Source organism: Bison bison, unplaced genomic scaffold (assembly GCF_000754665.1).
Source record: "Bison bison bison isolate TAMUID 2011002044 unplaced genomic scaffold, Bison_UMD1.0 scf7180017864531, whole genome shotgun sequence".
In the NCBI taxonomy this organism is placed as follows: domain Eukaryota; kingdom Metazoa; phylum Chordata; class Mammalia; order Artiodactyla; family Bovidae; genus Bison; species Bison bison.
Window position 1 is genome coordinate 8,059,074 of NW_011495081.1, and position 27,523 is coordinate 8,086,596.

Sequence of the window (27,523 nt, forward strand, 5' to 3'; positions counted from 1 at the left end):
TATCTAGTATCAGAATAAAAACCAAAAAAGGAGAGGCATTGAAGACACACTCTTTAAGACACGGGTAATAAAAACTGTCACAGACTCTAATTCAAACAAAGATAACGATAATTTAAATGTTCAAAAGTAGCAAGAGACTAAAACATAAAACCCTGAAGATGGGTCTTCAGCATTTAGCCCAAAGTGCAGTCACAAGGGAGAGAGGTCTTACCCAACAGAAAAAATGACTGAAAAAGAATTACAACTTTAATAAAGTTCTTTGGCACTAGACCCTTAGTCATTCCTTAAGAAGAGAGGTAGACTTTGACTCTACTTGTGGCAATTAAGTAAAACAAATTTAAACTGAATCCTACGTATGCTTAGGACCAGTAACTGAACTGCATTGCTTAAGTAATAATATTTTCCTGAAGTACAACAAAAGACTGAAGAATCTGAGGGCTCAGAAACAAGCCGAATGTCAACTGTAATCAGAGGCTAGAGATGATTGACAATAAAATCTGCTATGAATTTTAACATTTCCCCTGAAATTCACAAAGATGAGCAGTATGAAATTTATTTTCTTTTTCTGTCCGTACCTTGTAAGCCTATAGAATATGATAATGAATAATTTTCCAGCTAAAACAAATAAGAAGTGAAAGCAAGAAACCCATGTGATGCACAGAATGGAAATTCAACCCCTGAATAGTTGAGTTCGCTATCCTTTTAGAAAAGTTCGTGTTTAAGGTACTAAACTGATGAAATAATGACCTTTATACATTATATTTATTGTATTATAGTTAGGAGAAGAATCCAGAATCTATGGTATCTTTCACACTGAAACACAGCCATTAAAAAGATGCCGTCTTATCCACTACTACATCATGTATTTACCAAGCAATTATATGTATCACATATATATTCTCCAAAATGTCTCGGAAGCAACTGATGTTTAAACTCAAATCTTGGGTTACATACCAACTACTCCAGGTCCTTGAACTTCTTCCACATCACCTTTAGCATTTGTTATTCTCCAGTAACGACTGTCTAACTGACAAGCCTTTTCAGGAAGGGCGTCTTTTGACATTTCAATCCTGGAGAAAAAGGGGTGAGACACATTGGTTTCTTCTGTTTAAGAGCTATAGTATTTGAGCTAAGACGGTGAAAGAGATTTCTAAAGTAAATTAAGAAACCCAACCCAAAGTCTGTGGAAATCATCTGTTCCTGTAAGCTCTCAGAGACACTGGCTGGACCCCACCCACAGAAACGCTTTCCTTCAGTTCACACACTTGGCTGTCAGTCAGGAATAACAATAGAAAGGGCAACACAAGAGTTTACACACACAGTGGTGCCAACAATCTTATGTTCAAATGACCAATGTGGGAAACACATTCTAGAATATAGTGCCATGGAAAACTGCTGTAAAAAAATGGAGTCTTTTTTTCACTACAAGGCTATGCAGCCCATTTCCCTTTTCTCCATTAGCTTCTAGAAAGCTCAGAGCAAAATATCACTATTTCGTGCATCTACTGTTCAGTTACGAGGATCGTCCCTTGACTCTGTTTTCCAATACTGTTATTTCCCTCTTTTTTCTGAGAATCTGCTGACTCATTTTCATTTAGAATACCCTATAAGCATGTATAGGTGTTATTATTTTAAGCATATCTCAATCCTAGGCAAATGTAAATTAAACAATTAAAACAAACTCAACTGAATATATGTAACTAGACATCACAGCTGGATACAAAACCAAAATCCTAGAATGCTTCCTGGTTAAGTATACGTTACCATTATTTCCAGTATGTATACATATGTATATACAGGCATTGTAAAAATATATACATCATAAAGTATTTAAAAATACATCTAAAAACAAAAAATATATCTTAATATCTTAAGGTAATGAGTTATCTTTACCTCATTAATTAGTACAGAGTACTAATTAAAGTGAATTTAATATGCTTTTTATTCAACCAAATCCAGGGCTTGCTCAGCACTATGTCTAATTATAGAGGCTGTATTCAAATAATACTTATTACACTTTTAACTAACTATAGACAAGCAAGTTAAAACTTAAATGCATAGTTTTATCTTGAGCAATTTCATAGCTTTTTTTTTGGCCACACTGTGCAGCATGTGGGATCTTAGTTCCCTGACCAGGGATCAAACCTGTATCCAGTGCATTGAGAGCACAGAGTCTTAATCACTGGACCACCAGGGAAATTATTCATAGCTTTTAGAATGCATCCTAACTCTAATACTGAACTTTCATGATGATTCCAACTTAGCGGTCCACCTCTCAAAGTACTGGGCACGATACTTATATTGAAGAAACAACTTAAAGTTAGGTTAATATAAACTCAAGGTACTTTATGAACACTACATTGTAGAAAATTTTTTTGCTATCCACTTACCCCCACACTTTAGCAAGAAGCTGCTTTTCAAAATGTGTTTTTTATATCATATCAAATAGGGCGATAATAACACATCCATGAGCTATATCCCACAATTTTAAAAAGCATCCCCATTTAAAATTCTCACCTGATTCGGTATGTGAAGAAATAATGGGGTGGATGTACAGAGCTAAGTTCTGGCAGAAATGATGTGGAAACTGAAACTGTAATATCCCCAGTCGTTGCTACACACTCTGGATCATGAACATATCTAGGTAATTTTAAAAAATTAAACATTTTAAAATCAACAAACCTCAATTCTGCAAGATATAAGTTTTAAAGATACAATGCATAATAGTTTATATTTTACCTTAGGATAAAAAATGTAAATATTTGGGACCTTATTAAACTTAAAAAACAAACAAATTAGAAAATTTTGAAGACTCTGCATCAGTAATGATAGCAGTCAATGTTCAATGATCAGTGGTTCAAATAATGGATTAGTAACTAACCTGGAAAACTAAAAACAGTTTATTTCAGTTTTTAGAGCTAAGGAAACTTGGAACATCTGAAAACCCAGCTATGCCCTTTAAATGGTGTCTCTGACAATAAAAGTGTGTTAGTATGTTATTCTAGAGGCCTCTAATGTATAATTAATCTATCATTTCTGCCAACCAGGCCACTGTGAACCAAGATTACCTCTAATACCATTTATAATACGTGAAATGTTACAGAGAAAATAAATAACATTTTCCAGGAGTCAACTGTTACTGCCTTGCTAGTCACAATATATTTATTAATTGGTAATAGCTCTCCTGCCCACCCCCCAACATATAACTACTATAAAGCCATAGCCCCTAAAGCAAAATCAGTTTTTCCTCTTGATTCTTCAAGATGAAAAAAATACTGGTCGTTGAACTGTTTGGATGTTTTGGCTTTAAAATGAGAATAAGATAATAAGATTCAAGATGAGAGGTTCTGTTATTAACCTTCCTGGGAAACATCTCATGATGTGTAACTAATGTTTTTTTCTGATTTATAATCATTCCAAACCAAAAAGATCTGAGTGAAATACCTGAAAATTTGGTCTCTGATGATAGGGAAGCCACCTGATACAACACTGTTGACATAAGAAGTAAACCAGTCAGTAAAAGTAGCACCTATAAACAAGGAAGGGGGCAAGAAAAGAGAAAAGGACAAATAGGTTTTAAAACCTACACAGGAAACTAGGAAAAAACTGTAATTTCTCTATGCTTCATAGTGCTATCTAGTGATATCAAAACTGGAAACATTTATAGATGTCATCTACAAATCCTAGGTAAATTTCTATCCTCAATTCTAGCAATCATATTCCCTAACTACCTTGCTAGGGAATCCTCCAACTTCCTTTAAACTACTTTTTAACACTTAAAAACTAAACAGTTAACTTTTAAATTTTAATTGGTTCTGGTACAAGAATGAAAAGCCTTCTGTCTATAAATCCTAGAACATACAGAACAAAGGAGATATAGCCATGTCTAGGAAGAAACTACAGAAAAAGATATCAGCAGCTATCCTCAGATGAACAAGGTATATCGCTGGTCTACTAGGCAAATTCTGATTCACACACAAAATTCTGGTAGAAGCCAGTCTCAGTCTGGACATTTAATAGGGGTACAGCACTGTGGAGTTCTGGGCATCAGGATAATCCCAAAGCAGTTTCCCTGGTGGCTCAGACGGTAAAGAATCCGCCTGCAATGTAGGAGACCCGGATTTGATCCCTGGGTTGGTAAGATCCGCTGGAGAAGGGAATGGCCACCCACTCCAGTATTCTTGCCTGCAAAATTCCATGGACAGAGGAGCCTGGCGGGCTACAGTCCATGGGGTCACAAGGAGTCAGACACTACTGAGCGACTGACACACACAGCCCAGCTGTGCTACTACAGATTCGAATGTCCTCCATATTCTCAGTGGCCAACTTGAAGCAGAGACGCAGGACTGGAATAGTCTAGTCCAGACCATATATCTGTGACCTAGTGATTAGAGCAATAGCAAGTATTCGCGTGAATTATGTTGCCTCATCTAGGTAATACAACATAATAACTTTCTCAGACCCCTACCATTTACTGTTAATACATCTCAGTGCCTAGAATATATTAATTAGTCCCCGATTCAATGTTGTTCAGTGAATTTCTTCATAATATGGTTTCTATTAACCTACCACATTGAAAGTCTGATGCTGAATTTACAGTCTGTATTTACTTACAATTCTACTTAGGGAATGATCGAAGATACAATTTAAGCTTGAGTCTGATAGTATACAGCTTTAAAAATTTAAAGGTATCAGTTGAGAGCAGGTAAACTGCAATTGTTGTTGTTCAGTCACTAAGCAGTGTCCAACTCTGTGACCCCATGGACCGCAGCACACCAAGCTTCCCTGTCCTTCACCATCTCCCAGAGTTTGCTCAAACTCATGTCCACTGACTCAGTGATGCCATCCAACCCAGTTTTCTCTTTTCCCAATGTCTATTAATGGCTCACTCTGGCCCTGTGTTTTTCTTTTGCTAAAAAAAATTAATTTATTTATTTTAATTGGAGAATAATTATTTTACAATATTGTGATAGCTTTTGCCATACATCAACATGAATCGGCCACAGGCATACGTGTGTCCCCCCCATCCTGAACCTCTCTCCCACCTCCCTCCCCACCTAATCCCTCTGGGTTGTCCCAGAGCACCAGCTTTGGGTGCCCTGCTTCATGCATCAAACTTGCACTGGTCATCTATTTTACACATGGTAATGTACATGTTTCAATGCTATTCTCTTAAATCACCCCACCGTTGCCCTCTCACATTGAGTCCAAAAGTCTGTTCTTTACATCTATGTTTCCTTTGCTGCCCTGCATGTAGGATCGTTGGTACTCACTTTCTAAACTCCATATATATGCATTAATATCCAGTACTTGTCTTTCTCTTTCTGACTTACTTCACTTTGTATAATAGGCTCCAGGTTATTTCACCTCATTAGAACTGACTCAAATGCGTTCCTTTTTATAGCTGAGCAATATTCCATTGTGTATATGTACCACAACTTCCTTATCCATTTATCTGCTGATGGGCATCTAGGTTGCTTCCGTGTCCTAGCTATCGTAAATAGTCCTGCAATGAACACTGGAGTACACGTCTCTTTCAATTCTGGTTTCCTTGGGGTATATGCCCAGCACTGGGATTACAGGGTCGTATGGCAGTTCTATTCCCAGTTTTTTAAGGAATCTCCACACTGTTCTCCATAGTGGCTGTACCAGTTTATTTATTAAATCTAGAACATGCCATAACTTGAACATACAAACCTAGAATATGCCATAGTCTGACCTCACAGAAACTTATACTCTGCTCAAGATTCCAATTAGGAGATACAATTATAGATGATTTAGTCTGGAAGGCCCCTTCACTATTAACACATGAGGATGTTTAATATGTGCCAGAAATACCTCTAAAAAGCAGGATAGATAGTTGGGACGCTTGTCTTACTTGAGCAAAATCTAAGCAAAACAAGAATGAATGAACAACAAAGGGATGAGATGCTCTTGTATACAGACTGAATTGTTCTCAAAATCCTATGAGATGTATATGTATTGCTGAGTCCCTTCACTGTTCACCTGTAACTATCATAACATTGTTAATTGGTTTTAATAAAAAGTTTAAAAAAAAATCCTATGAGAAATACCCTTTTAAGACCAAGAAAAATCAGGTGTGCCAAGCAGTTTGTAAGGCCCAGTTTATACTGGTCTCTGAAGACTGCTGGTTTGAGGTCTCTGGTGTGACTTATCAGTACTTTACTACAGCACTGGCACTAGAAGAGAACAAGTATAGTTATTTCATATCTCTCTAATTATGTATTAATATGATCGACCGGAAATGCATGTGTGTATAAGGGAACTATATACACATTTCTAGCTATTCCATATATTTCACTGTTCTACAGAAGAATCCTGAGAGAACGAGGATGTATAGGGCATGGCTTTTTTCCAAGTAGAAACCCAAGTCAAATGAAGTATAAGGGCTATTCTAAAGAAACATAGTTATAGTACTTTATGAACCAACAAGCTCTAAGAAATACAAATATAAAATTGCTAGCTAATCAAGTAGCAGACAAGTTTTTACTAACTTAATGTTTCTGACCAGAAGGAAAAAGGGAGAAAAGAAGACTTTTGTTTTACCTATGATAAACATGTCAATAGCAGCTGGATTCCGAGCCATTTGGTCCTAGGTGAGAAAAAGAATATTATAATTGAATACGGTACATTTTACTTAATTTATTATTATTCACTGTATCCTTCCCTGGGGACAAGGCAAAACAGACAACAATAACTTAAGTGCTCTGAACAATACTTAGACAGTCCTCATACTTTTCAGTTTCTGGTTTTATGGTTTCTGTATTTAGGCTCTTCCTATCAAGCCCTTAGAAGAACGCCAAGCACTTCTCAAAAACAGTTAAAATGCTTATACACTGCTCTCAGTGTTCAAATGAACTAAAAAAAAATGATCCTTTAAGAGAACAATTAGGATGTTAAAACTATGAGATGATACTATGACCTATGGACCTAGAAGACAGGGCTTTGGATTCAGTCAATGGACCTGAACAATTCTAGATTAATCGCTTCTCTCAGGAAATAAGAGGCCAAGTCATTATCCTACAACCTTATAGAACTATCAAGTCAAAAATGACATAAAGATATGCAAATGCTTAGAAAAAAATTAAAAGCAATGAAAGTTCTTTAAATAATTTAAATGTTATATAGAGTCACATGTCTCAGATAACTAAAAAAATATTTTCTATTTTAAATTCCTCTTTTAAGTTAAAAGTTCACATCCAGACAAAAACAAAAGCAGCAGGTCTGTAACTGAGGAATGACTGAGAACTGAAGAAATAAGAATGCGACCAAATAACATGATATTCTGTGCGTACACAAAAATCTTAACAAAAACTTCCTGAAAAGGATCTATATTTTTCACTAACCCAAATACATGCTGAAGAAAGAGTTTAGAAAGTTTCCACTGCACTCAGAACTTGAATCAAATGATGTGCAAATGTTAGATTTTTAAAGTTAGAAATTGATATTACAATTAATCACCTCAGCAAGCAGCTCATTAGTTTTTCTCAAACTTAAAATGCCTCAACACAAATCACAGCTTCCCCTCTGTACGTACAATCGTTTGCACTGTTTGTCCACTGGTGAAATTTTCTTTTAGTATTTTATGCCATTAAATCAGAATATTAGCCCTCTAGTTAGATTTATAACCAAATTGCATAATGCTCTATACTCATTCCACAGTCTTGAAAATTCCTAATGCACATTTTATCATGACACATCTGAAAGCCACCTTTCAACACACTTCCCACTTACTGGACATTGGTAGAAGACTTCATTTTTGTTTCGGCCCTCCGCAGCTTCCACCGCTATGTACTGACTCAGACCAGTGTGTATGCAGAAAGTTAAAGGGAGACAGGATTTCAGTCCCTGTCTCTGCTGGAAGCCTCCAGCAGCCGTGTCGACATCTAACAAATCCTCAGAACGGTAGTGATTAGACAGCGCCATGCTTCCCAACAACCTGAGAACACAAACTCAAAAATTTAGTCAACTGCAACCTTTTGATAAGTACTAATTTCACACTGACAACTTTATGAAAACTGATTACCATGTCAATTCAAAAGCAGGAGTACATGAAACACTACAGTTTCTATGTATCTTAAATTCAAACTCTTGAGTGGAAAGATTATGATTTAAATTAAAAGCCTAAATGTCTAAATGTAAACCTTTTAAAAAGAAAAATAGTTTTATTGCTTTCAAAAACCTATCTTGCCATAATTTGCCAGCATTTTGCTATATATATATATGACTAATTTTATGTTTAAAGGAGTATATTCTCTCTGATACTTTTATCTTGATACAACCTTTAGCTTACTCTATCCTACCCGGCAGAATAAATGGAGATCAGCTTAAACCCTGTTCAAATTTTCAAAAACTTGGGATGTCTGGTGTCTAAACTCATCTCATGGTAGACAAACGAGAACAACACAGGTTTCAGTCTTTGCAAGAGTCTCATCCTAAGTCTCACTGAGCTGTGGACAGATAAAAATCCCTGCGTTGAACTCATGACCTGTTTGTCATGTCAAGTCTGAGCAACTCCTTTAGTAAAGTTCTCTCCTGTTTGTTCTTGAAATATGACAATTTTTCCTTTTTGTCAAGTTGCAGCATGACAGGAAAACAAGAGTAGAAAAATAAAACCAAAAACCAGTGATTTAGGCTCATCTAGTTCTAACTGCCCAGTATTTGACATCTGAACCTCAGTAACCTCAGTATGATTGATCACCTTCTAGATTGCCTGTACTCACTCAACTCTGATCTAAAATGGTAAAAGAGTCTCATGATGTTTCACACACATAGAGATATCAAATTCTAACAAGAACAATGCAAAATTCTCCCTAAATTCCTATTAGCATGTCACAAATGCAGTCTCTGAATTAGCTTAATTTCATAAGGGAACAAAAGGAGTAGAATCATTCAAAAAACAGACCTTTTAAAACTAGGAGTGAATTTGACAGCTACTGTATGTTCTGCTTTTACCAAAAGGACCCACAGTGACTACTTCATATCTTTTGGAAGTAAGTTTAAATTAGGCTATTCAATGATAGGCTACGCTTGAATAGGACAAAACTATATTTTCTTTGGTTAAGTACACGTAGCTCTGAGCAAATTACTTTTTAGATGTATGATACACAGAATTTACAACAAGTTCTCCCAAACAATTTACCTGGCCTGTAACAAGGAAAACATTTCAAGGATTCAGAACAGTTCTAGTTAAATTATATATATACACACACACACACCCCCCTATCTCATGTCCCATAGCCCCACCTCCAACCAGACTTCATTTAAACTATAAAGATGTATTGATAGAAATGATGCTTTTGAGACATAATCTATTTTGGCAAAATCAAATTCAAGCTTTATATTTTGTCTTATGGATTGCTACAACAAACGAGAGGAAATTCTCATATTCCTTTAATCTGTTAAGAATAACTACAATTTGTTTACATTCTAGAAAATACTTTGTATCATAAAAAATAACCCAAACAGTGAACATCTTACCCAGGAACAACTAACTTCTGCCCATTGTGGATACGATAGGAACACCGATAATCATCAGGAAGCTTGCAGCCGATCTGAGCCTCCACAGCATCTAGGTCTTCCTCTCGAGCACCCTCTGCAGAGACACAAAAAAGCAAATTAAGAAACAATGATAGCCTTAATCTAAGAAGGAATTCCAATGTATCCGCTAGCCAATGAAACAATTTTAGACCAACTGAATTCTGCCTAAAAGGTACTTGCTGAAATATAGGGAAATGAACTGAATATTCAGAGAACCATTACATCACTTTAGATTGGCTGTAACATTTGAAGCACTTGAGCAAGCAAATTCCCCAGTTTCCTCTTCAGGGGGAAAGCACTGGCATTAAGTAAAATAAGGAATGGCAGGCACCAGTGAAATCCACAATAATTTTTCACATTACACTGCAAACTTAAGAGCTTAGCTCATTTTTCTTAATCTAATAAACTTCTCTATTTAAAAAAACTCTCCAGAAGTCCTCTAAACAGATGTTGTTCAAGAGTCTTAACCAAGCTTCTCAATGGGGAATACAGGACTTAGGTGTAGGTTCATTCTAGGAGGACATTACCAAGCATTTGATTTTCATGTTTGTAAAGTATCATTACAAATACCAAGAGAAGAGAGTCACTCCTGGCAATGGCACACCAGGCTGCTTGGCCAAACCTTCTGCTTAAAAGTAGAAAAACAGAACAGAAAATTGGTTTCAAGGTTTTTGGAGAACCTCAAAGGCGGTGAGAACCAGCAGGGTCTGGGCAGGGGGAGGTTGGTCCAGAACAGGGAAACTGAGAGTTTAGCCATTGGAGCTACTTTGTCTTTGAGGCAACTACCAATTCTGAAAGCAAACGCATAGCTGAGAAACGGAGCAAAGCTTTCAGCATTATCACAGGGTTGAGAGTTTTCCAAAATTGATGAAAACAATTCAAGAACCACTATAATTACAAAGAAAATCGTTACCTAGACACATTACTGGAAAACTGCTGAAAATCAAAGACAAAGAGAAATCTTAAAAGCAACCAGAGAAGGGGAAAAGCCACAGTCACTTTCAGAGGAATGACAGTTAAATTACCAACAGAATAACAGAAGCTGGAATAGCATCTTCAGTGCTGGGGAAAAAAAAAAAACAACTGCTGACTAGAATTCTATATTCAGTGAATTTATACTTCAAAAGTAAAGATGAAATAAATACATTTTTCAACCAAAAAAATAAAAAATCTGAAAATAATTCAGCAGTTGCAGTCCCTCATTTAAAAAAAAAAAATACTAATAGGAATTCTTCAGGGAGAAGAAAAATTACCCCAGATGGAAGCATGAAGATACAGGAAGAAATAAAATGCAATAGAAGAGGTAAATATGGAGTTAAATCTAAAATCATATTGAACATATAAAAGAGTAATAATGTTTTCAAAGACATAAAATATGTTGAAAACTAAAACCATAAAACTATACTACAAAAGATAAGAGGGAGGGAATTGAAATTAAAGTATTTTAAGGATCTTTCATTGTTCAGGAAGTGGTAAAAATACTAATTTTACAATAGACTTTAATTATGTCAGATATACATATTTTAATTTCTAGACTAATCACTAAAAGAAGACGTTAAATAAGAAAGGAAAGGGTATGGAATAAAAGATAATTAAGAAGAATGCAAAAGAAGGAACACCTGCTTAGGTAGCACCAATAAAAAGCAGAAACAAGGTATGCACACATGCCTGCTCAGTCGCTCAGTCCTGTCTGACTCTTTGCAACCCCAAGGACTGTAGCCCACCAGGCTCCTCTGTCCATGGGATTCTCCAGGTAAGAATACTGGAGTGGGTTGCCATTTCCTCCTCCAGGGGACCTTCCCGACCGAGGGATCAAATCGCGTCTCCTGCATCAGCAGGTGGATTCTTTACCACGGAAACACCTGGGCTTCCCAGCAACATAGTATATTTACATTCAAATGTATTAGTAATTATATTAAATATAAACAGACTAAATAATCTAGTTAAAAAACAGACTGACAGACCAGATGAAAAACAGAACACAATTATATACAAGAGGCATATCCTAAAGATGTCAACACAGAAAACTAAAACAGCTCTACTAAAATCATACAAAATAGACTTGAAGGCAAATAGCATTATTTGAGGTAATGGAAGACTTTCCGTAAAGGAAAAAAGGTCAAAGTCACTACACAGGCATTATAACTTTAGTTATAATGTTTTGTACATTATAATTTGTACATTATTTTGTACAAATAATAGTTTTGTACATCTAGTAACACAGCTTCAAAATATATTTTTTAAATGACAGAATTAAAATGGAAAAAAAGACTATAATTATAATGGGAATATTATTTTTCTACTGCCACAATATTAGAAGTGTCAAACAACACTCATTTACTATTTTACAGTTTCTGCAGGTCAGAATTCTGGGCATGACTCAATTGGATCTTCCACTCAGGTCCCACGAGGCTGAAATCTCGTGGTGTTAACTGGGGCCACTAGCTCATTTTATGCAGCCTTTACTTGGGGTTCTATTCCAGACTCACTGGTTGCTGGCAGAACGCGGTTCTTTGCAGTTGTAGGATTGAAGCTCTCTGCTCTGAGAAGCCATCTGCCATTCCCTATCAGCTGGCCCTCTCCACAACAAGCCAATTTGCTTGCTCATGGCCAACAGGAGAGATACTCATGCTTTGAATCTCTCTGACTTCTGGAAGGGCCCAGTTCCTTTTAAGTTCCTTCTGGGTCAGACCTGCTCAGGATAATTTCCCTTTTGATTAATAATTAATTCAAAAACAACTAATTTTTGACTTTCATTACATTTGTAAAACCCCTTCACCTTTTGTCATATGATATGACCTAATCACAGGACTAAAAGGCAAGAGTACTGGAGTGGGGTGCCACTGCCTTCTCCAAATTATATCCATAGTACCACTCATATTTAAGAGGAGGCTATCACTGTACCACAAGGATGGGAATCTTGGAAACTTTCTCAGAACTCTGCCTACCACAGTAAGGAATTTTAACATCTCTCTCTCAGTAACTAACAGAATAAGGAAACCAAAAACTTCATAAGAGTATAGATGATTTGAATAAGATTAACAGTTTTTGCCTAATTATATATATAGTACTAAATGGCAACAATGGCAAAAAATATATAGGAGAGATACATATTATTTTCAAGTATACATGGAATATTTCCCAAGATAAACTATATGCTGGACACACAACAAATCACAATAAATTTCAAATGACTGAACTCGTATAGAGTATATTCTCTGATCATAGTGGAATTAAAATATAAACTACATTAAAACGATTACTAAAAAAGCCCCCAATGTTTGGAAATGAAGGAATACATTTCTATACAATCCATGGGTCAAAGAAGAAATCACAAAATATTTTGAACTGCATATTAATGAAAACACAACATATTCAAACTTGTGGAATGAACTTAAAGCTATGTTTAACGGGAAATTTATACACCTAAAGGGATGTGAAGAAAATAAGAAAGGCTGAAAAATCTATAATCTAAGTAATCATCTCAAGTCACGAAAAAGTGACAATAAAGTAAACTCAAAGAGATGCAGTCAGCAAAATTAATGACATAAGAAATAAGATATTAATATACAGAGGATTGACAAAGACAAAAGTCAGTTCTTTGAAAACATTAATAAAATTGATTAGTCCCTACGTAGCAAAACTGATCAAGAATAACAGAGAGAAATAATAATATCAAATAATATCAGAAATGGAAAGGTAAAATCACTACCGATGCAACGAGCATTACAAAGATAAGAGGATATTATGAAAAATTTTATAGCAATAAATTGGAAAATGTACATGAAGTGCACAATTTCCTAGAAAAACACAACTTACCAAAACTGACATGAGACTAAGTAGAAAATCTGAGTAGTCCTAAATCTGATAAAGAAATTGAAACTTAGTTTAAAACCTTCCCACAATGAAAACGCCAAGATTGAATAGCTTCACTGGTAATATTCTACTAATCATTTAAACAAGAAAGAAGACCAAGCTTACATAAACTCTTCCAGGGAACAGAAAAAGAGGCAACACCTCCCGACGCGTTTTACAAGGCCAGCATCATCTTGATACCAAAACCTGACAAGAACATTGCAAGAAAGGAAAATTACAGGCCAAACTCTCATGAGCACAGATGTAAAACCCCAAATACTAGCAAATCAAATCCAACAACATATTAAAAAGAAAAGATAATACATTCTAACCAAAGTAAGTTTACTCCAAGAATGCAAAACTGGTTTAACATTCAGAAAATCAATCAATATAACTTCAGAGCATTAACAGAATGAAGTAGAAAGGGATTTGATAAAATTCAATTATTCATTTAAAACACAAAAACAAAAAACCCTTTCCCCAAACTAGGATCTTAAGGGACTTCCTTCAATATGCTAAAGAGTATCTACTAAAAACCTACAGCAAACATCATCTTGTTGAAAGCTCTCCCGCTGCAGTCGGAAAGATAAGGATACTCACTATTATCATTTCTACCCAATACTGTACTGAAGGCCCCAGCCAGTTCAATAAAGCAAGAAAAATAAAGAAATGACGTATAGGGATTGGAAAGCTAGAAATAAAACTGTCATTCTACCTCCTCAAGGATATGCAAATTAAAATCACCATACACACCCATTAGAAAGGCTAAAATAAAAGCAATGACAACATTAAAGTGCTAGTAGGAATGTAAAGGGGTAAAACCATTTTGGAAAATTAACAGTATTTTTTGAAGTTTAATGTAAGCATACTATACCACCCAACAAATGCAATCCTAGATATTTTCCTGATAGAAATATGCTCATATATACATCAAAAATGATTTATAAATAGAAATAGAGTCATAGACATAGAAAACAAACAGGGTTGTGGGGGAGGGATAAATTGGGAGACTGGGATTGACATATACACACTACTATACATAAAATAGATAACTAATAAGGACCTACTGTATGGAACAGGGAACGCCACTCAACACTTGTAATGACGTACATGGGAAAAGAATCTAAAAAAGAGTGGATATGTGGATATGTATAACTGACTCACTTTGCCATACAGCAGAAACTAACACAACATTTTAAATCAACTATGCCCTAATAAAAATTGCTTTAAAAATGATTTACAATATTATTTATAATAATCAAAGACTAGAAATAAACTATCCATCAACAGTAGAATAAATATATAAACTGTGGTCTAATCATATAATGGAATGTTTATACCGTAACAAAAATGAACAAAATACTCTTACACACAACTGAACCTCACAAACAAAACAAATACTTTACACAAAACACACAGTTAATCATGCAAATTACATAAAGTTCAAAAACAGAGAAAACTACTCCGTGGCATTAGCAATCAGGATAGTGGTTACCCCTGAGAAAGAGAGAGGGTTCGAGGTACACATAATTATTCTACTTTATGACCTGAAGGGAAAGTTCACATTGCAACAGTTTACTGAGTTGTACACTTATGATCTGTGAACATTCCTTCGTTTATTTTTTATTTTTGATCTGTGCACATTTCTCTAGGCTGGTTAACATCGCTAGTGATAGCCTGTGGATATCACATACCTCCAGCTATGTGATAAGAGAAACATTTCACCTCGGTAGTAACCTGAAAACCCCTTAGTCCAGTCTAATCAGGAGTAATACTTTAGACAAAGTCGGTCTGAGGGACATCCTGCAAAACACCTGACCAGTACTGCTTCAACTGTCAAGGCTGTGAAAGATAAGGAAAGGCTGGAAAATTTCCACAGGCCAGAGGACAGTGAGGAGACACATGGCAACTAAATGCCATGTAGTATTCTTGACTGCGTGCAGGAACTGAAAAAGGATCTCACTGATGGAAAATCTGGGGAATTGCAAATAAAGTCCAGAGTTCAGTGAGCAGTAATGTGCCAGTGAAGACTTTAGTTTGACAGATGCCCCACGGGGTGGTATGTTAGGGGAAACTGAAGCTGGCCGAGGGGTACAGAGGAACCCTCTGTGCCATCTTTGCAACTGTCTTATAATGTAAATTACTACAAAAAAAAGTTTATTTTTTAAAAAGTTCAGTATGAAAGTAAGCTGAATAGCTATCTGAACCAGAAGTTGAATGAGAAAAAATTACTATTTATATGGTTAGTGCTACATGTTGAACATTTAACATGTAACATTAAGAAACCAAGCATTTCTTGAAAACAGATAGCAAGACAGAAAAAAAAAAAGTTAAATGACAACAAGGAAACATGGTGAAAGACAAATATAAAGAAACATGTTTTAGAGGGGCATTCTACTCTAACAGAATTTGGAAGCCAGACAGACCAGGGTCAAATCTCAGCTCTACCAATTACAGCTGGCCCTCTGTATCCACGGTTGTGGAACACAGGATACAAAGGGTCAACAATGGGACTTGCGCATCTTTGGATTTTGATATCCTGAGTGAGCCCTGGAACCAATCCGTTGTAGATATGATGGTATGACTAGACTGACTATGATCTCTGGCAAGTTATTTCACCTCTTTAGTCCGGTTTCCTCCTCTGCAAAACAGATGATGATAACCACCTACAGAGAATTACAGAGAGGATTAAGTAACTTTTGTACGAGGAGGAGGTGAAAAGATTACTAGGTGCCAAGAGGCCTAGAGTTCTAGAGCTCATCTCTGTTCCTCACCAGCTACAGGACCCTGCATACGTCACCTAAACTCTCTGAGACTGTTCCTTCACCTATAAAAAGAAAAGGGCTGTTAGAAATCAGGGATCCACAAACTACAGCCTGCAGGCCAAATACCACCTACTTCCCTAAATAAAGTTTTCTTGGAACACTGCCACACCCATTTGTTGTTGAATTGTCTATGGCTGCTTTCCCACAATAGCAGAGCTGAATAGCTGTCACAAAGGTCAACTGCCTATCAAAGCCTAAAATATGTACTAGCTGGTCATTTAAAGAAAAAGTTTGCTAATCCTTGGTCAAAATAATCTCTAAAAAGTCCCTTGACTCTAAAAATGTTAAGCCAACACTTAAGGTTAATATGAACTTCAAAGACATATGATATATACCATTAGACAGATTGCAACCTGGAACTTCCAGATATGCAAGTTGATTTAGAAAAGGCAGAGGAACCAGAGATCAAATTGCCAACATCTTTTGATCATTAAAAAAGTAAAGAGAAATCCAGAAAAACATCTACTTCTGCTGCATGACTATGTTAAAACCTTTGTGTGGATCACAACAAACTGTGGAAAATTCTTCAAGAGATGGGCCTGACCTGCCTCCTGCGAAACCTGTGTGCAAGTCAAGAAGCAACAGTTAGAACTGGACATGCAAGAACACACTGGTTCCAAATTGGGAAAGGAGTACGACAAGGCTGTATACTGTCACCCTGCTTATTTAACTTATATGCAGAGTACATCATGAGAAACGCTGGCTGGATGAAGCATAAGCTGGAATCAAGATTGCCGGGAGAAAGCAATCACCTCAGATATGTAGATGACACCACCCTTATGGCAGTAAGCAAAGAGGAACTAAAGAGCCTCTTGATGAAGGTGAAAGAGGAGAGTGAGAAAGCTGGTTTAAAACTCAACATTCAAAAAACAAAGACCACAGCATCTGGTTATCACTTCATGGCAAACAGATGGGGAAACAATGCAACCAGTGACAGACTATTTTCTAGGGCTCCAAAATCACTTTGGATGGTGACTGCAGCCATGAAATTAAAAGATGCTTTCTCCTTGGAAGAAAAGCTATGACAAACCTAGACAGCATATTAAAAAGTAGAGACATAACTTTGCCTACAAAGGTTCATCTAGTCAAAGCTATGGTTTTTCCAGTAGCCATGTATAGATGTGAGAGCTGGACAATAAAAATGGCCGAGTGGGGAAGAAATGATGCCTTCGAACTGAGGTGCTAGAGAAGACTCTTGAGAGTCCCTTGGACTGCAATGAGATCTAACCAGTCAATCCTAAAAGGAATTAACCCTGAATATTCATTGGAAGGACTGATGCTGAAGCTGAAACTCCAATACTTTGGCCACCTAATATGAAGAGCCGACTCACTGGTAAAGACCCTGTTGCTGGGAAAGATTGAGGGCAAGAGGAGAAGGGGACGACAGAGGATGAGACGGTTGGATGGCATCATTGACTCAATGGACATGAGTTTGAGCAAACTCTGGGAGATGGTGAAGGACAGGGAAGCCTGGTGTGCTGCAGTCATGGGGTCGCAAAGCGTTGGACACGACTGAGTCACTGAATGACAACAACATGCCAATATACTATAATTTCAAGATACTTAATAAAAATTTTCCCAAGCCCAATGCCTGTCTGCTTTCCAAGTTTCCTATCTGTAATCTCCATACCCTTGAAACTGAGTCAGGGATTATGGCCCCTGAGATGAATTAGGTAAGGTTCCTGACTCAGTCCTAGAACTCATGGGTCTACATGAATAGAACCCCCGATTTTCTAGATTTCAGAGCATTTGTCCTATTCCAACTCATAGCAAAGACCCTAGAGAACTGGCACTTAGTAGTAAAACAGGGGCTGTTAAGGAATTCTCTGACAACCTCACCTCCAACCACTAAGTACACAACTGTGAGCAGGGAGCCTGGGAATACCAACTGAGTGCCCCCCTAAAAAACTATAAAAGAAAAAAGGAAGAGGCCACTATGTACCTTTAGTTTCTTCCTTTCCTGGTAGCTCCGTGCCTCAAAGGAGAACAATAAATATATTCTCATATTCCAAATATCCTAATATTAGACTAGCTCTCTTAAGAGTCCTAAAATAATCTAAACAGAATAGGTTTTCTCTTCCTTCAACAGCTGTTAAGACTGCAGCTCTGGAATCAGTCCTGTATTCAAATCCTGGCTCAGCCTTTGCTTTATGATGGCAAACAACTTACTTAGATTTTTTTGCCTCAGGTAGCTCACCTATAAAATGAGAATAGTAATTGCCTACCTCATAGGATTTTGGCAATTTAAATGGAATAATACACAGTACTTAGCTTAGCGCCTAGCTTTGTGTTTAACAAATACTAGCTACTGCATGCTTGCTTCATGCTACATCACTTCAGTCGTGTAGGACTCTTTGAGACCCTATGGACTGTAGCCTGCCAAGCTCCTCTGTCCATGGGATTCTCTACGCAAGAACACTGGAGTGGATTGCCATTTCCTCCTCCAGGGGATCTTCCCAACCCAGGGATCGAACCTGCGTCTCTTACATTTCCTGCATTAGCAGGCAAGTTCTTTAGCACTAGCACCACCCAGGAAGTCCACTAAGCCTTACATATTTTACATATCACCACCAAATTACCTATTTTCAGAATTATTTTCCTCTTGAAATTTTTCAACCTCACATACGAAGTAGATGATATTTTTCTTTTCTTTCAAGGAAAAAAAACTAATAAAAATATTAATCAAGGGTACTGTCCTTCAAAGCTCTACTCTCTCTACCAAATTATTCTTTCTTCTACTTCCTTGCAATTCAGTTTTAAGTAATTGGTCATGCAATCATGATTGTATGAAATTCATATTTGCATGGAAAAGTACAGCAGAAATATGAAATGTAAAAGGAATGCCCTTTCAAAAGAGACCTCAGTTCAAAAGGAATACGTTTGAGAAGAACTAATTCCAATTTCAGCTTAGCAAAACCAAAACACATATAAAATTCCTTTTAGTGGAGAAACCTGAAAAAAATTGGAGGCTAAAGCAGATTAAGTAGCATCTCCAATCCATTTATGTATTTCTTGGGCATAAATTTAAAAATCAAAGTAATGGGAAATAGCTTGTTAATATTTCTTGCCAAAATTGGACAATAATACTATGGTAGACACAGCACAGATTCTGGGGTCAAATAAACCTCACTTCAAATCTGAGTTTCATTATTCTGTGAGTGTCAAAGTGGGGATGAAAGTTTTCCCTATTCCACTACGCTGCTCTTCAGATGCTTAAAAACCCGGTCTGTCAATATTTGGTCTTTCCTAATACCAGGCTGTCAAATAAACACTTACTTGTACTGAAAACAGAGAAGAGGGTTGATACAGCAGGCAATTCTTCAATTAAAAAAAAGTCTTTTAAAAGAAATTACAATAGGTATCCTCAAGCAATTTTAGCATTACTAGTTTCTTTACGTAAAACAAATGTAAAGATCAAATGAGTTCAGCTTCCCTTCTAATAAAGAATCATGTGGGTGCCGAGGTGGGCAAAAATAGGGCAAGCACTAGAGCCGGTGTCCTCTGAGCAAATTAGGCTTCCCGTTTCCTTGACCAAATGTGAATGATGCATTACAGATACTGTTGGATTAGCACAGATCAGCACAGGAGATAGAAACCTAAAGTTATTTAACCTATTTAAACTAGAGTCACTAAAATGAAGAAGGGAGACCTTGTATTCCCAATACCTTTCAGAGATAAAACCATCCGAGGACATCTGGGTTCCAAGTATTTCTTGAGATCATCCCAGGCCTTTTTAATAGCAGCATAATGGTCAATATATCGTCCTACATCAGAGTAAGTATCAATGAAGAGGGATTTCCAACACTGGTTCTTCTGTGTTTTCTCTTCCCTAAATAGATTTAAAAATAAAATTAAAAATATTTTACAATGAAATTAGCATATATTTTACACAATTACCAACATACTTTATTGGGAATTTGTGGCTACTTTTGTCTTCCTTTTCATTTATTTTAGCTACAAATGAAGACTAGATAATAAACAGTGACACATACATCAAAAAATTTAACAAGTTATTCCTGGAATAGTGAGATTATGAGTCACTTATTTTTTTTACTTTCTATTTATTATTTTTTTAAGTTTTCTAATCCTTAATAAGATATAATATGAATAATATATGGGATATGAATTTCAACTTACTCCTAAAAACATACCAATTGTAAAATTTTAAAATATATATTTAGCTTTTCCATTTTAGAGAACATTTAGAAACTAATGACAGGCTATATTAATCTAATTTATCTACACTGGATTAACCAGAGAATCAATATAGCACAGCAAAGGAACCAAAATTCAACATTTCTGTTTGGTACAATTCCACAAGCATTTACTGTCTATTTAGCCACTGAGGACATTGAAAATAAGGCATATTTTTTGCCTTCAAAGAATGCAATCTAATCAGGGAGAAAGAATGAAATATAAATTTAAGAGTCAGAAGTGGTACAGGATAAGGCAGCCAGAATAACACACTAGTAGCTTGGACCTTATCCTCTAGAGAGCCACTGAAGAGTTGTAACAGGGGAATGAAAAGAGCGGACCTGTGCTTGTGGTTTGGGAGGGGTGTACTAGAGGTATATACTAGAGGCACAGGCACCGGTTGGAAAGGTTCTGCAGCAGTCCAGTAAAGGACAATGAACTGAACTAAAGCGGTGGTGGCTAAATGAAATGAGAAGAAAGATCCAAGAAACATACAGGGGCTAAAGTCAGAAAGGCTTGGTCACTGAATGAGGTAGGGAGAGAAGGACAGAAGAGATGCAGGATGCTTGGATGCCAGGATGGATGGTACCGCTATGACGGCAGGAATACAGGAGGACCAGGTTTAGGGATGGGGAGAACAATTCAGGGTGTTGTATGTACATGTGTGTGTGTGTTTTTTGGGGTGAGGGGAGTGGTAGGAAAGAAGTAACCTTTTATTCATCTAAGTAATACACGTATTATTAAAACCAAAAAGTACCGAAGAACTTATAATGAAAAGCTAGGCAGTCTCCTGTTCTAAATCCAACTCTTCAAAGGAAACTTTAGTTACTTCCGGAAAGTATTGCTATAATTCTAAATGCTTATTCCTCTAGCTGTTTTTTTAATTTTTTAAATTTTTGGCTGCACTGAGTCTTTGCTGCTGCGTCTGGGCTTTCTATAGTTGAGGTGAGCAGGGGCTACTCTCTAGCTGTGGTGTGATGGCTTCTCACTGCAGTGCCTTCTCCTGTTGCAGAGCACAGGCTCTCGAGCACATGGGCTTCAGCAGTTGCAGCGAGTGGCCTCAGGAGTTGAGCACACAGGCTCAGTAGTTGTGACACACGGGCTCAGTAGTTGTGACACATGGGCTTAGCTCCACAGCATGTGGGATCTTCTTGGACCAGGGATTGAACCCATGTCCCCTAAAATGGCTGGCAGATTCTTAACCACTGGACCACCAGGGACGTCCCTATTCCTCTAGTTCTTGATTTATCAATTTTATATCTATCTACTGATACCCCAAACAATAAAAGGTCAGGATGAAGCAATACTTAAAATTCCTTCTTCCTCATTCTTTCTCCTTCCAATGTTTAGAGGCTCTGTTATTTTTAGTTCTATTCAATAGCTTAGCTTTAAATAATATTTTTAAACCTCTGTTTCTTGCTTCATCAACTTCAGTTACCACCTGACTCCCCTCAACCTAAGAAAAAGATATTAGCAATCCTACCCTTTCTTTCACCTTTTCCAACTCCCACCTTCTGTCATGTACACTTTTATTCTATCAAATTAATTAAAATTTACTGAATTTGGTGAACCCTGTGGGTCATCCAGTGGAAAGTCCAGCAGACAGTTATGCAAACAAATCTGGGGTTCAGTGGCAATGTCTGGCGTGGACACTCAGGTTTGGGAGTTAGAAGTATACAAGTCATCTCTACAAATTGCAGCAGTGCATGCAGGAGACTTCACAGAGGGAGAAGAACAGTTAGCCAAGAACAGAAGCTTGGAGAACACCTGCGTTTACTGGCAGGCACAAGAAGAGCCATCAAAGGTGTTAAAGAGACAAGGCTTAGAGAGGAGAATCAAGACAGACTAGCACTAATGAAAGCCAAGAGCCCAATTTCAAGAATATATGTTTCCCAAATACTCACTCGGATATCAGCCAGTATTTTTTGCAATGTCTTCTCCACAGCGGATCATGACTTGATAGCTGGCTGAGTCTTCGACTGACATAGCAACAGCTGGCAGTAACCAGATTCATGGTTAGTATAAAAGAAAACAAGAAAGCAATTTAGAAATGATGATGAAAATATTCAATGTTAAATTCTGTTTTGTTCCTTTTGCTTTTCTCCCACTATCTACCCTTATAACCACAAAACAGTATTTTCTAAAACCTGTTTAATGTGTTAGCTAGTATAATTACCTTGTGAGTAGTGAAATCTCAACTATTTGAGTTCACAAACACACTGCAAAATGTTTACAATTTTAATTTTCATAAAAAGTCTATGAAACATATAAACCATTGGATTTATTTCAAATCAAAGAGTTTTCCTATACTCATTATTGGGCAGTAATCATTTCTATAAACAGAAATGTTATGCAGATGTAAAGAAAGTGTTTTTTCTTTTTAAGATCTGTGAGACATTTGATATTAAATACATAGGCCTTCTGTTTGTTCTAATTTTTTTTCTTAACAGGAATATGTAGCCAAAACCACTTTTCAATTATAGGAACTATTGGAAAACCCACTTATAAAAGATGTTAGATTCACAACAGTTCTGATTCAGTATCCATGGCTATTCAACTTAGGGTCAACTGCTCAAAAATATGAAATATTAGAAATAATTTTCTTATTATATAGAGATTTCTAACACAATAGTGCTTGATTCCTGTAAATCCTTCCCTATGTAATTAATTCAAAAAAGAATGAACTTGAGATTTTTAAAAATGGATTTCTATCCTTTCAGAAGAGAAGTCACAAGTTAGAGAAAGTAGGTAGATATTAAAAGATTTTACTTGGGCAATAACTAATCAATTAAGGGAATCTTAAATTACATAGGATTTGTCAAGGCCGTGAGTGGGGCATGTTAAAAAACAACTAATGCTAAACAGAATAGGCTTTGTTCACTTTTCAGATTTTACACAAACATCATTCTCATCCTTTTCAGCCACTCTCAGGAGACGCCCAAACTAACATTTGCAAAACTAGGAATCCCTCCAATTTTGTGAATTCAAGAGTCCCCTATCTCTTTTTTAGGTCCTTTTCTATCAATATCCCAAGACTTAAACACCATAAAAGAATCTCTGGAATGTGCACCAGAGGTGATTATTGATGGACATTAAGGATGAAAACTACTGTCCTAGAGCTTCTGACTCAGTCGGCATGGGGTGAAGTCTGTACCTCGGGCATGATATGTATATTTTTAAAGTGCCACATATAATTCTGATACGCAGTGAGACTCAAACTGTGAAGTTTACATTACACAATGATCCCAATAGACTAATCAATCCAACACAATCCAGTTCAGCAAATATGTACCAAAACGTTCAGAAGGTTAGCAATGGGAGGGACACTTGAAAAATCTGAGCTACATACTACAGGAAAGTCACAGTACATTGGAAACTTTTCTGTGGATAAAATTCGATGGCATTTGTGTCAACTTGTTTGGGCTAAGGGATGCCCAGATAGCTAATTAAACACTATTTCCTGTCAGATGTTGCCGGAAAAAATGAGCCTTCGAACTGGCGGACTAAGTTAGCCAAACGGCCCTCCCCAATACGGGTGGGCATCATCCGACCCATTGAGGGCCTGAATAGAACAAAAAGGCAGAGGAAGGCTGAGTTCACTCTCTGCCTGACCACTAATTTGGGACACTGATCTTATCCTCCCTTTGCACTCCTGGTTCTCAGGTTTTAGAGCCATATCGGAATCACTTCTCCAGCTCCCTACCCTTCAAACTATATCACCAGCTTTCTTGGGTCTCCAGCTTGCACATGGCGGACTATAGGAAAGAGCCTCCACAATTCATGAGCAAATACCTTAAAATAAGCCACACATACACACACATATTGGTTCTGCTTCCTTCAAGAACCCTGACTAATACAGTATTCAACTCAGTTTACTTCTGCAAACATTTATAGAGGGATCATGTCACTTTGGTTTAAAACTTTGATTACGACCTAAAACATTTATAATAAATTTGAACTCCCTCACCTTGTTTTACAAGGTCCTTCATGATCTCACCAGTCTCTGCTCAGCCTCTCTGCCTGTGACTCACTCCCTACCTCCTGCAACACCAGTCTTCTAGCTCTTCCAACAGGCTCTGCTATCCTCCAATCAGCTCCTGAAAACACGGGTCCTTCTGCCAGGACTGCTCTATGCTGTCTATCATATATGGCAGCTCCTTCCAGTCTGAATCAGCTCCTTAACAGAGTCACTGATTCATTTCCTTCATAGCACACAGCAGCTCTTGTAATTATGCACTTGTTCTCCATCTTGCCCATTAGACTGTAAGAGCTTATAAGAGGGTCCTTATGTGTCTTGTTCACTATTGTTGCCCCAGCATTTAATAGGCTGGCACACAGAAACGATCAAAAAAAACAAAAACAAAAACCTGTTGAATAAACAGTGACTACAAAGACAAACAATACAGTCTTTATATTTAAGAAATGCACAATCTCTCTGGTATGGTAAATGAACTCTGCAGAGGGAGGAAGAAAGGTAGAGATCGGACTCAGGAGAGGGGGTCTTAAAGGAATTCATCTTGCTAGGATGAGAAGAGGGGAGCATGGTATTCCAGGCAAGGTCAAGAGTTTAAGCCACAGAACAAAAAAGGCACAAGTGTGGTATGCTGGCTGAGGTCAATTTGGATAGAGTGGACCATGTCAAATAATAAGGGCCTTAAATGCTCCCTGAAGTTTAGGTTATAATCTGTAAATAACGAGCAGCATTACAGGATTTTTAGGATCTGTCTTAGAAAGATCATTCTGAGAGCAAGGTAGCCCATTAGATCAAGAGTGTGTGTAGTGTTAGATTTCTAAAAGGCTTTAAGTGTTAGTCGCTCAGTCGTGCCCGACTCTTTGCGACCCCATGGACTGCAGCCCACCAGGCTCCTCTGTCCATGAGATTTTTCCAGGCAAGGATACTGGAGTGGGTCACCATTTCCTTCTCCAGGGGATCTTCCCAACCCGGGGATCGAACCCGGGTCTCCTGCACTGCAGGCAGATTCTTTACCAACTGAGCTACAAGGGAAGCCCCTAAAAGGCCCTAGCAACACAATATTTCAGATGAGAGTTTGCAGCTGGAACAGACTTTTCCAAAGAAAAGACAAACTTTATTACAAGCGTGAGTAGAGAAAAATTTGTTTTCTAGAAAAATTAAAATGTTACAGGTATTAATGTAGATAGCAGCCAGAAACTGGAGTTATCTCTCTGTCACCACTTAGCTAGACAAACGAACAGCTGCCACCAACTTCAAGAAAGCTGCATGTCTACAAGGATCCCTGACAACACAGGGTACAGTCAACAAACTGCTAGAATCCAATGGTTAATCAAACAAAACAAAACGAATCTCTCCTACCTATCCTTAAGAGGGCGACTTTGCCTCCTCTGCAAATACATATGGTGGCCCAAGAAAGAGGCATGCCACCAGCTGTCAAGGGTGTAAACAGCGCCATTTCTTCCACCATTCCAGGCAGTCCCAAGCGCTGAAGGAACCTGGCATTTAACCACCCCTACCAGCAACCGGTGTTTATTTTTGGAACAGACGCGGGCAACTTGGGAAACCCAAAGCATACAGGAGGGAAGATGGTCACCTGTATCGCAACACCGGAAGTCAGTACCAAAACAAAATCCAACATGCAACCGTGAGGAGGAAGGCTGAAAACAAAACAATTATACAGCAGAGAAGATTGAAAGTGAGCCTGCCAGATATAACGTTGCCGCAGAAGTCGCACCCAGGGGTGAGGGGGTCGCCCGGCTCCTCTCCCGCGTCCCACTGGCCCACTTTGGCGCCCGACTCCGAAGGCCTCCGGCCCAGGCAGAGAGAAGAGGGCTCTGCCGCCGGGACGGAGACTTTTTCAAAGCGGCCAAGGCTGCCGGGATCGGGCAGAGACGCCGGGGGTCCGGAGGTGCGGGCCGCGGGCGTCCGCGGGCCGGCAGCGGGGAGTAGTATCTCCCGGCTTCCAACTGGGCCTCGCTGAGGCCCGGGAGAGAGGGCTCTTGTCGCTCCTCAGGCCTGGGCCCCGGACGCGAGGAAGACCTCAAGGCGGGGCCCCTTCCGCCGCGGTCTCACCCCGGCCCCCCGAGGGACCCTGCAGGATCAGGGTGGCCCTGGCGTCACCTTCTAGGTGACACCCGAGTCCAGGTTCGGTCGGCGAGCCGGGCCTCCGTCCTCCCTGCCTTACACCACCTCCCTTACCCGCGAACCCCACCCCTGCCATGTGCCTCGTCCCATTACTTGATTAGGTCCCGGTAGTCCAAGAAGGATAAGATGAGGAGCAGGGGGTCGGTGGGCAGCGATTCTAGGGTTAGGGGCGCCGACTCGGTATCCACGGCCGCCATCTTGCCTGGCCCAGTGCAGGCCTGGCCACGCCCCGGCCACGCCCCGGCCACGCCCCCTCCGCCACAGCCCGCGCCGCTCCCCAGCCACCGGCACAGGTTTGTTATGTAATCGACAGGAGAGCAGGATAGCCCGCCCACAGAGCGGCCCGATAGGCGGTTCCCCGGAAGGCTCCGCCTTCTGCCTTGCCGGCCGAGCGCGCGTGCCCCGGGATCCGGCTTACCCAAGCTACTCTAGGTCTGCCGAGTGCTCCTGTGCTCTCCCTTAGATTCCCCCGGGCTCCCTCCTCCCATTCCGATCCCTAAACCTACCCAGTCCGGACCTCTTTGAGAGTTTATTACTAAATTTGATTGGGTCACTCTCACGAGAAATTTTACATCCGCTATCCTGGAAGCTTGGCCTCAAGTTCTCTCTCTGTCTTTGGTCCCGAAATCCATTGTTTCTCTTCGTTTTCCGACCGAGAAATCCCTCGTTTCTCTTTTTAGCCTCCCTGGCCCGGCGTGTCGCTTACACACAGCAGGAGCCTTGTCCACTCTGTAGGGGGCAGAGTTGGGAATCAACTAGAGGCGCTGGTGGAAGGCTCTTCTTCCAAACTAAGGAAATGGTTATCGAGGGCATAATTTTAACCCCCTCCCAAGTAAAAGGTGCATAGGGTCTGAATCTACTTGGTGCTCTCAATTTGGTCGTCACGGTTGTTTTTCAACATTTTAGGGCAATGCAAGTGTATAATAAATTTTTGTTTTTGCCAAGATTTCTTTTCAGAGAGTTAAGTACT

General features: G+C 38.5%; 1 protein-coding gene across 1 annotated transcript in view; it reads right to left on the bottom strand.

The window, feature by feature from the left end:
* The window catches only part of FBXO3 (F-box protein 3), a 33,529-nt gene extending 6,724 nt beyond the window's left edge, over positions 1 to 26,805 (bottom strand). The window contains exons 1-9 of the mRNA XM_010831835.1: positions 26,647 to 26,805; positions 22,340 to 22,429; positions 19,907 to 20,070; positions 9,502 to 9,616; positions 7,756 to 7,960; positions 6,568 to 6,613; positions 3,445 to 3,529; positions 2,518 to 2,640; positions 955 to 1,070 (exon numbers count right to left, since the gene is read on the bottom strand). Of these exons, the coding sequence (XP_010830137.1) occupies positions 955 to 1,070; positions 2,518 to 2,640; positions 3,445 to 3,529; positions 6,568 to 6,613; positions 7,756 to 7,960; positions 9,502 to 9,616; positions 19,907 to 20,070; positions 22,340 to 22,429; positions 26,647 to 26,750 (1,048 nt within the window). The 5' untranslated portion in view covers positions 26,751 to 26,805. The remainder of the gene's footprint in view (positions 1 to 954; positions 1,071 to 2,517; positions 2,641 to 3,444; positions 3,530 to 6,567; positions 6,614 to 7,755; positions 7,961 to 9,501; positions 9,617 to 19,906; positions 20,071 to 22,339; positions 22,430 to 26,646) is intronic.
* Between the last annotated feature and the right edge of the window lie 718 nt (positions 26,806 to 27,523).